The following is an 11,435-nucleotide window of genomic DNA, read 5'->3' as shown; positions in this document are numbered from 1 at the left end:
TACTGCCAACTGTGGGTGTGAGAACAGTGCTGAATTTCCATGAAGCACATCTCACTTGAGCACCCACTGTGCAGACACATGGTCAGGTGCTCTAGCACAGGCTGCTTCACCAAGGAAATCAGTTTCCCCATGATGCAATATCCTTTACACATAGTGCAAAATAAACCCTTCTCCGTATCAGCGAGACCTTAGCTTCCCATCCAATTTACTCCAACATGGGTTTCCTTGTACAGTTTTAGACTTTTGCCTCAGGAGACTCATGCAAAAACCTTCAGACAAGAGCTGTGCATCCACCTCAATAAGTGAATTCCAGACCCTTGTCAAAGCTGAACATGCACACAAGATCTGGTTGTATTCCTAAGGGTTAAGAACAGAACTTCCATTAACATTCTCCAAGACGGCTACCAATCTCATTACATTTAGATTAGTTTGATCAATTCAGCACCTCCAAAGTACAAAAAAGGCAGTTTGTATGACTAGTGTCTCTGAAAAATGAGCATATTCATTTAAAACAACGTGTCTTCCGTACATGATTTGTCAGAGATTTCTCTTTTCTAAGAAGGCAGAAGGTGGTTGTGTTACTCAGCATTCCAAACTAGGTACAGAACCTACAATGGCCATGTTTCAGTAGTGTTTCTAGTCCAAATGATTCAGTAGCTAACATCAACATTTGACTCCTTCGGCCTATAGCTCCTCTGTTTGGACTGGCTAGTTTACAGCATTCCTGAGCCAAGTAATTAGCATGGGTCCTACACCACATGCAAGGGCCATAAAGAAAGGATAAAAACTTTGATCTAACCCTCCGGCAAATTTTAACAGAACATGGGCTGCTCTCCTTCACTGCAACATAATATCCTTCAGATTCTCTTGAAGGATCGTGTCCTTCACAGCATGAAACACAAAGCGGATGTTTTCAGTGTCTATGGCAGTGGTGAAGTGATGGAAGAGCGGCTTACTACGGTTTCTCCTCTTTCTGTCAAAGCACTGCACCAGATAACGTTGAACATCTTCTAGCCTGTGAGGGTCGCCTTTGAAGTCCGAGAAATACTTCTTAATGCTGACAGTCTTTACCTTCTCTACAAGAAGATCCATCTTGTTGAGGAATAGGATAATAGAAACATTAAAGAAAAGCTTGTTATTGACTATTGTCTCAAAGATATTCATGGACTCCACAAGTCTATTTGTGCGCCTATCTTCCATGAGAACCTGATCGTATTCACTGGAGGAGACCATAAACAAAATTGAAGTTATTCCATCAAAGCACTGGAACCACTTTTGACGCTGAGATCTCTGTCCACCTACATCCACCATCTTGAAAGGTATTTTTTTAATGATGAAATCATGCTCTACTATCCCCTTGGTGGCTTTTCTAGCCAGCAAAATATCTTGTTTGCTGGGGAAATAGTTCTGTAAGAGAAAGGAGAAAAGTGTCAAAAAAGTCCTTCAAAAATGCTGGCTAATGCCAGAATATTGAAGCAATGGCGGGGGGGGGAACCAACCAACCAAAAAATCAACAAGAGCCATATTTTTTTAGTTATCAAGTGAAGAACGAATACTCAACTTTAAAATAATAGACTGTTGACCATTTAGCTCAACATATTGGTAAACAGCTACAGAAGATCCTGAGACATGTGAGAATAAAAACATAGGACCAATTCATTCGTTCACATTTTTATCCTTCAAACCTCCCATTTTCAGGCTGAAGTCTATTTTATCATTATGAAATTCTTAGCCACAGTGTTGTTGCCATTTAGGTAGTGTTCAGTAAAAGCAGATCTTCAAATCATCACTGAAAGGATTTTTTTTTTTTTTTTTTTTAAAGCTAGTGTCTCACAGTTCATTACTCTTACAAAGGACATCTTGCAAGCTTTAGTGGAAATACTTCTTCCAGGTTCACAGTCCATGAGGAGCGAGTACAGCAACATGTTCTACCACAGGTTGTGGCCCAGCCCACCACTGTAGAAGAAATCTGTTCTTCAGAAGCTTATCACTGTTACTATTTAGGAAAATCATCTCCCTTCTTTCTCCTCCAAGTCTCCCGACAGATGTTTTCATTACTGATTTTGAATCCTACAAGTGCTAGTAATTTTTTCTATTTGGTAATTTTTCATTCTGCTATCTTAAGTAGCACCAGCCATCGGCTCATCACGAAAAGTGAAGGAGATTCAGAGACTGCATAGAAGGACTGATAAAAGAAAATATGTGCATAAATAAAACTTCCATTAAAAATATGTGTTGTCTGCCAAAAAAGATTAAGCAAATACTAAGCTTCAGTTTCATAAGGCTGGAGTTTACTATTTCTAGAGTAAAGAACTTTGAAGTTATTTAATGCATTATTATTTAAAAGAAAAATAAACCAAACCAAAAAGCATTAATCATAGCACACACAGGCTTCCAGTATCTCTTTGAGCTCTTTTCATCCAGAAAGAGAAGGTACATCTTACCAGCTGACCGATCCGATCCAGGTTATCCAGGAAGTATTTCACCGATTCACCCTGTGGAAAAGGGAAGAGATGGGAACTAAGCTTTTTTCTAGGATAGCAAATCCAACTGTGTTTTCACTTTCCAACATGCATCAAGGTCTAACATAGGAATATCACATGTGGAAGCTTGGACAACATTCTGATATGCTTCAGAAGCTGGAACAATAGAAGTACTGCATAGCTTAATTCACATAAACTGCTGATAATGAAGTGGAGCTGCCATAATACACTAGCAACACATTGGTAAAGTGGTATTTCTTCAAAAGCAATTCTCTATTAGTTCTAGAAAAACCAAAGTTGAGTAGAGATCTGAATAAATGCTCAAAGCTATCTAGTAAATCTTTACAATGAAAGGAAGTGGTATTAAAGTCAGTCCTTTGCTTTGGCTTAAAAAATTAGTTTTCCCCTTGTATGATGAATGTAGTTAATTGACACTGGGTGGGAGTAAAAGTGAAACACGTTTATTAGAAGCCAATGTATTTTGTTTAAAATTCATAACAGTGAACAAAAGCATATCCTAGACTGGTTGGCATATCTTTAGAAAAGTGAAAGATTTAAGTCACCCACTATTTGCGATAATTTAAGCTAGACTTGCTTGTCAAGGAAAAAAGGAACATTCTGAAGGACTTTCTCTTCTACAGATAGTTTCCCTTTTAGGCTCAAGGGTTTTAATGATGGATTTGCTGATCTTGTACAAAATCCTTTAGCAGTTAAATTGAGAAGAATATAGGCAGTGTCTACAGAGAAAATTTATTGTGTGAAAATACATAAGAGATTGTGTGGGGTTTTTATTTATTATTATTTTTATTTTTTTAAACCAGCTTGCTTGTGTATCACACTCAAATCAAGTGCCACTTCGCATTTGTGGATACAAGAAGCTGCACATACTTTCTAGAAGTAATAAAATTGTTTCTATATAGATGCAGACTTTACTTCTGGAGTGAAACTATCTTTGGCAGAAATCCATTCTCCTTCAAACACTTCCCTTTCATTTCTTCAGATGAAGATGATGTCTTCAGTAAGAAAGCATTCTTCATTGTTTAGGACGTGTCTTGCAGTTGTAGCCATGCCGTAAGAATGATAAAATGGAAAATCCTGCTGCCTTTTAATAAGGTTAGGCAGCAAAACACATTATATATATCACAGATCAGGGCCGTGTCAGTAATGACCAAACTGATAGTAGAGGCCCTCACCAAGTCACTAATTCAGAATGAGAACATTCTCAAAATATCATCTCAGATTCCAACAGCAATATAAATTCTTAAACCATACATTCTCCTCTATACCACAGGCTTGAGACAGCAGAACAGAATTATTCCCCTCCAGTACAACTGTAGACAGATGCCACCACAACAGCTCATTTTGAAGAACCAGACTGGAGACCAGAGGATTCAGTGTACTGCACAAGTACATACTTTCAGCATAAGGCATAGACAAAAGGGAGCTGTAACTTCTTATTTCCTAACATTTAAAACTGGAAGGGTCTTTTCATAAAGGAGAGAGAACATGCATATTTGCAACAAGCTACCATGTATCACAAAAGATTTACAGTGGATCACTAGCACAAAAGATGACTTTGGGGGGGGAAGTTTCCAAAGAACAATTGCTCCAAGAGCTTCCTTACAATCATGAATTTTCATAAGGTGAAAGTAATTTCCTGTATTTTTTGGCACTCTGTTGGATCAGAAGAGATATCACAGACTGCATGAATAACAGAAAAGGTCTTCCTGTACAGCATTAGTCATATTTAGGAGATGGGAGAGCCCAAAAAGAAAAGGTCACTGAAGCTATACAGAAACCCCAACCCCTTCTCTATCTATTGTGCTTTGTCCCACACAATGCCTACACAATGTCCTACACAATGCCAATGTGCAACAAGACTGCAAACGGCCATCTCTGATACAATTCTACCCAGTTGCTTTAAGAGTCCTCGCCTTGTCCATATAGCCTCCCACGCTGAGAGCAGGAAACAGCTGTACGCATGTGAACTGCAGGGACACACAAGCAAGTTTACCTGATTTACGGCTTGCGCCTCTCCCCTATTTCCTGCCCCATGCATCAATCAGTTTAACATTTTGCACATTTATAAGAAGGTAAGAAAATACTCTGATTAATGAAAAAAAGACATGTTCATTTCTGCAGTGATTTAGGGAAACTAGACTTCTCTAGTTTCATATACAGCTCTTCGTAACATCGCAATTAAGCAAATAATTCATTCTGGGAAATTTTAAGCAGTAATTGCAGAACACTTGCATAGCTGAGTAACCAAGTCAGGTTGCTGGAACAGGTGTGAACACCATATGCATGGTCTGACAGATCTGAAGATGCCTGAATATTCTCTTCTAGTACAGAATTCAAAGACATCCAGTACTTAAGTCAAAATATCTGTTTCCAGTCAAAACAACAAATCCCCGACAAGGTCCAGAGGGTTTGAAGTTAAGAAAAGCTCAAAACATTAAAGAACACAAACCTGAAGGAAGGGAGGAGAAAAAAAAAACACAAACACACTCACACCACTCAAAAACAAAACCCCAAAACACAAGACAAGAAAAACCCACCCCAAACCCACACCACAGACTCAAAACCCCCTCCTTTACAGTTGATTCCCTGATTAACTCCTCTGTTATGGCCTATGGAAGTGTGGATTCAATTCCTGCTCCAAAGCCTTCTCGAGTAACCTTGCTCTACATCTTAGTCTGATTCATAGAAAAGTTGGTTGCTTCTGGGAAGCGTATGGGGTATTTCAGTTTGAGCAGGCAGCACAGAACAACTGCAGACAGCACCAACTGACTTGATGAATAACGTGTAATTTATTTAAATGAGGAAAATAGGGGAACTCCAGGTGTTAGGACTGGTTTGTGTTAGTATTTTTAATCAGAACAATTAGTACTAACTGAACATTCATTTAGCTTTTAATTTTTTCCTTGTCATCCAGGGGAAACAGATAGCAATATTAATTAGATCTAAGAGTTAAGTTTATTTAGCTTTCTATCAAGCTGCATTTGAATGCAATTTTGAATTCCGTCAATAAATTATTATTTATGCAAAGTCATCTCATGCTTTGGATATTGTACACACAAACAAATGTACTTTTGTGTGTATGTATATACAAAATACACACATGCAAGAAGTTTATGAATTGTTCATCAAGGTAGGTTTTCCATTGAAGGCAAATTAGTATCAAAATCAAAAAGTATCGCTGCCCCTCAGGTTGAACTATTTTTTTCTCTTGAAGACACTGGCCATAAACAAGCTAGTTTGGCTTTTTCAGCGCAAATTCTTAGGGTTTCTCCAAAGTCATCTAGCCATTGAACCACATTCAAAAGCTGGCTTAGCACTTCAAATGCTCTTCTTTCGCAGATCTTAGCCAGTTATTTCTGGTTTACTAGCATGATGTCCTACAGAAGTGGCAGCTAATATTTGCAATTGATTCATCGGATACTAAAAATATCTTTATGCAGACTGACAACTTCAATCTTACTATTTTAATGGTTCTAGTGAAAAAAATTAAGTAGTCTTTTGAACATTGCAATCTATTTTGAACTATGCTTGCAAGCAGCAAAATATAAATGGAAGCCATCAAAGCTATTTTACATTAATTATACTATATTTAAATACCCAAAGGTAATCACATCAAGGTGTGTTCCCTTAAAAAAAACAAAAAAAAGGTCCAGGTCAGATGTGTCAATCTTTTACAGGCTGGTGTGTCAAGAAAAACTGTGGCAGCTCAAAAAACTTCCCCAGATCAACTACGTTCATAGAAGATTGTTGAGCTTCTGTCTTTTCAGATTTAAAAAGACTTAAATCTTCTTGTATTTCCCTGTTAGTACACTATTTCCTTTAGAAAAATTTCTAACAATATTAATAAGTAATATTCTTAAAATCTGAAAGATGCTACTTCATTTCAACCGGCACAGTACTTGGATATGAAGCACCATTCTGTCACAGTCACGGCAGAGTGTCAGTGAAGCATGTCTGTACTGACACTTCGTATTTTTCTATGTTTAACAGATAGCCTATTAGTATATTTCACATTTTGAAAGTTATATCAAGAAAGTCTGAGATGACCATCATCTATTTTGCTGTTGATACAAACCAGCTAGCTATTTTTTTTTTTTCTTCTCCTTGATAATAAATCAAGATGTCAAAATGCTGTCTCCCATCCATGCCCTGTGTTTTCCAGGACAGTGGTAGGGGAGGGAAGAATGACCTCCGACTTAGGAATTTTACATAATTCAGATACTCCTTTTTAGTACACAAGAGCACAGTATAGACCATACGTCTTCCTAACTTCTTGCTCACCACACAAGAGTTACCACAAATGCTTGGATGATTCATTCTCTCACTGCTAATCTCTTCTCCCTCTGCAATGCATATCCTCTGAGTTAGCAGTTTTGCCAACTGGGACCAAGTGAAGGAATAAGAGATGCTGTTCCCATTGTTCAGTAGGATGAGTCACTGCACATCTGGGAACTGGGGGAATCAAGAAACACAAACAGAAGGCCTAAAATGAGCCCACAAGTTCCACAAGGCAGCATCACTATTGGACTTTTTTTTATTATTATTATTAAACTGCCCTATCTGCAGTATAAAGTTTAGTGAAGACAGAGAAAATAGTACAATTTGCTAAAAAACTGACTGGTGGAGCAGAAAGGGATAAAAGGTAAAATTTAAACATACACTCTTGCTTCCTTAAGTAGAGTTCTAAAGCTCTTTTTTTATATCCTAGATTATTTTGAACACAGCATTCTCAAGGGGCAAGAGACAAAATTAAGAAGAAATATTTATTCCATTTTATTCTATATATTTTGTACTATAGGAATGTAATCTTAACATTAGTGCTAAATAAGTTAACAGGAAAATAACTAACTTAATTTAACATCTCTGTCCCTTCAGGCTAGGTTCATGGCTCATAAGAAATATCCCTAAAGAAATATTATAACTAATCTGGCATCACTTCCTTTGCCATTGTTAGCCTCATTGCAAAAAGCAAGGAGACAACACTTGGGCAGAATTCCCAAGCAGTATTCATTTCACGAAAATAAATGCACAACAGATCTTATGGAGATTGCTTTCAAATACGTGTAGAAACTCAGTAATAAGAAATGTTCTGCGAGGCTAGAATTTATCAGCTTGTGACTTTAACCCTCAGCCAGTTATTCAAAGTGACAGTTGGTCAGATCATGAATGACAGTGAAACATCCTATTGTTCAGTACCCTAAAAATACAGGCTCATTTCAAAACTTTTCCTTCTGGAAAGCAGTTCCTCTAAATTCTGCTCTGAACTAAAAGACTTGAAAGGGGACCCTCTGTTCCAAATTGGCTTTTTTCCTTTCCTTGTACCCAAGGCCTTTTTGACATCATAGTAATTTAGCCCTTCCTGATCATTCTGTCTCTAGCTGCTAAATTTAGAGTGCACAATTTAAGGTAGATCTGTCAGTCTTAGCTTGTTTCAGATGATGAATTAAGCCACACAGGAAGGAAAAGTTATACTTCAAGGAAACACAGAATACAGATCTAACAAGATTTCCACAAATACAGCAACACACACAGGGAAACAGATACTGTAACTAACTACCACAAACTGCAGCTGAATCTGCAAGGTGAAACCAACAGTGGATCCGAATAAAAGAACAGCGGTGTTCGTATCCCACCCTCCATTCAGGAGTTGTAAGACATTCAGCAGCAGGGCTGAGAAACACAGAGGAAATCCAGGAGACCCCAGAAAGAAGTTTGGGAATCTCCCAGCCTTTAACCTCTGAGATCTCAGATACACGAATGGGATGGACTTAAAGCACTGACACATAATTTCATCCAAAGTTTGCCTTTATCTAAGGTACTATTCCATTAGGACTGCCAGAGACACATACTGACAGAATGCAATGCTAATGCTAACTTGCAAGTGAAATCTTTGTTTTTCAGACAAATATCGAGACCTCATTTTTTCCCAGTTTCCTGGGATGTTGATCACCTGTTGATTGTAAGGGGTTTGCATGTTACAATTTCAGAGGTTTTATAACAGGAAGATACCCAAAGCAGAGGCCCAAGGGAAGAGGAAGGTTACGAGCCCAGAAGTAGGATAAAATAACCAGGAGACTAGCATTTGAAAATGTTGAAGTTGTTAGATCAGCCAAGCTTTTGGGTACTGAGATCAGAACCCAAAACCTCACCAGCAAAGAGAGACACTTTTTAAGGAAATGCTTTTCTTAGTGAGACCTACTGGATACAACAAGCAGCTTAACATCCTGCCACCGTAATACACATATCCTCTGGAAGTGAGCACGCAGACACAGCTCCAGGTTCCGCACCCTGGTTTTGTCCAAGAGAAGTAGTAGTGCTTCACAAACCTCAAAGACTCAGGGTTAAAATTCTCATGAGGGGCAACTATAAACAAACAACTCCCGCTCCCCAAACCTGCAGGCTCTTCCAAGAGATTACTTCTAAATCTGCACTTCTAGTCAGTCTCAGTGGTAACAGGGGATGGATTTACTACAGCCAAAAGTGTGTTCTCTTCTCTGTGACAGCTGATGAATTAAGTATTATTTTCCAAGGAGATAAGCAAGTCTGTGCTTGTTAAGAATTCACTCAGAAGGATGCTGGAGTAACCTAAATTACCCTGAAATGCTGATGCCCATTCTACACCGTAATTCTGTTCTACAGATATTCTACATCCTGTCTGGGCACTGAGATTTATTGACACAAGACAAACATTAATTTTTCATTCAATCACCAGTTCCAAGGCAGAAACTAACCACTTCTCCATATTTAAGCCATACAGAATTCTAACTATCAAATCTCTCTAGTGTTATTTAACTTCCTCCTTAACAACAGACTGAGCTACTGGCTCCCATCCAGCAACTGCAGTGCTTATCCAAGTTGCTGCTATCTGTACCCTACAAACATACCAACTACAAAAAAGTACTGTTCGGTTCCAAGCTTCTTCTAAAAACTACCTCTTCTTTCTACTGTCTAGTCATACAGTGTAGGTATCAGATGTTAAAGTTTGAAAATATTTTAAAAATTCATTATTTGTCAGCTCAGTACAAACAGGCAACGCAAAAACTTGTTTGTCCAAGTCAGGATGGCTTTCTATAAACTCATCCTACATGACACACTGGCCAAACTGTATGCTTTACAGCACATGGATAAAAAAATAGGTGATAAAAATTTATTTAATTTTTCCCAAAAAGTCTAGGCTAATCTGAGCTCCCACATCAGTGATAAGATTTGTGTATTCCTGCGGCCGAGTGAAATTCTAGCCTTACAGCTAGGAAACACTCTTAACAGGAGCAGAGTTCTTGCAGTGAAGGGCAACTCCTACATGTGTTAGCTTTTCCCAGCAATTAAATACAGCAACTCTTTCTGAAAGCGCTGCAAGGAAAAAAAAGTTACATTTTTTTCCTAAAATTCTAGGTGTTTCTACATCAACAGGATGTAGATGAGATAAAATACTCTTGATACTATGTTAACGATTCTGTCCATTTGTCTCAAATATGCACAGGAGCAACAGTGCCTCAAGGAGGAAAGGAATTTTCTGTTAATAGACTAAGGCAGGCTCATCCTACACTATAAACTTCAAGAAACATTAACACAAATCCCTATAGTTTTGATTTCACTCCTACTTACTATCTGCTATTCCTGCTTCACAGATTTGCAATGATTGGAAGAAAAGCAGGTGCAAACAGCACAGAAAACAGTACTGCCACAAACAAAACACAAAGATGCACAGTGCAATATAAAAGGGTTAAATTATTGCTTTTTTTTTATTCTAGAAAAATCCTTAACCAGACAGACTTGCACATTAGCTACAGTGATTTAGCATTTCCTAGCCTTCACTGACTAGCAGCCAGTAAGATTCAAGGAGTAGATGTAAGGAGATATATACCCAATTCACGTGGAAGAATCATAGTTATGTTTAACCACCAACAAAAAAGTCTGATTACTGTATCCAACATCAGCAGTGTGCCCAGCTCACACACACTCATCCTGGCACGAGTGGACGACAGACCTAGTCATAAGCATCCCATGAAAGGATTCCTTCCTGTTTCCCTGCCAACTGTCTAAGCAAATACATTGTCTAAAATTGCTGCCAGAACCCTTTCATCTCAAACACCAGAGGTTCTCCATGAAGTTGAACTAAGGCACGCCAGCTCAACTTCTCATTCCAAGCACAGTCGGCTAAAACTCACAAGAGAAGGCAACTGAAAGCAGCAATCTTGCCACAGTTAAAAGAAAGTCCCGAGCTGTAAATGGAAGGATGGACCCAAGATTCTGGCCAATCACTAGCAAATGATCCCATTTATTCTCAGCGGGCAGCTGCCATGAAAAAGTGGGCATTTCCAACTAACACATCAGAATTTAGAAGCAACTGGATGTTTTTACAAATCACCAGGAACGATGCACAATCAGGTTATTATGTGACCCTAGTCCCATGCTTTGTTTTCAGCAGATCAGTATGCAAACCTGAAACTTGCTTTGTTTACAGAAGACATCTGCAGAACTAGAATAGACATTGACAAAAAAAATATTACCTTATGAATTAATCTAGTCAGCAGTGTTGACTATCTGATCAAGACTAAATCACAAATTTACGAGTGAGTTTCCCTTTCAAATCTTATCAGATCATGGGATGGGAAATAAATGTCTTAGATCTTGTGGGCTGAAAAAACAGCTAACACCAACCATGAGAGAATGTTGAGCTTGGACTTTTCCATGGCAGGTGGCCAGCTGGAAAGCTAAGCAACTTGAATGCATTTACAACAGGCATAACCTTGAGTATCTTGCAGAACGATGCTTCCTACTCCACTTCTGCACCAAAGCATTTGTTGCAGAGTGCCCTAATGCTCCACTTTCTGTGGAAACATCAGCTCAGGCATGTTTTACTGCAATTTGTCTATGTCTGTTGTTAAAAGGTGACTATAAGGATTGGAAACAGTCATTTATCCCTCACAT

At 38.4% G+C, this 11,435-nt stretch overlaps 1 protein-coding gene across 1 annotated transcript in view; it reads right to left on the bottom strand.

Annotated features, from left to right (window-relative positions):
• Nucleotides 1-550: 550 nt before the first annotated feature.
• Nucleotides 551-11,435, bottom strand: part of GNA12 (G protein subunit alpha 12) — a 39,451-nt gene continuing 28,566 nt past the window's right edge. Inside the window, exons 3-4 of the mRNA XM_072877550.1 lie at nt 2,445-2,495; nt 551-1,407 (exon numbers count right to left, since the gene is read on the bottom strand). Of these exons, the coding sequence (XP_072733651.1) occupies nt 838-1,407; nt 2,445-2,495 (621 nt within the window). The 3' untranslated portion in view covers nt 551-837. The remainder of the gene's footprint in view (nt 1,408-2,444; nt 2,496-11,435) is intronic.

The sequence above is a fragment of the Ciconia boyciana genome, chromosome 13 (genome assembly GCF_034638445.1).
Source record: "Ciconia boyciana chromosome 13, ASM3463844v1, whole genome shotgun sequence".
Lineage (NCBI taxonomy): Eukaryota > Metazoa > Chordata > Aves > Ciconiiformes > Ciconiidae > Ciconia > Ciconia boyciana.
This window is presented reverse-complemented; position numbering and strand designations above follow the sequence as displayed.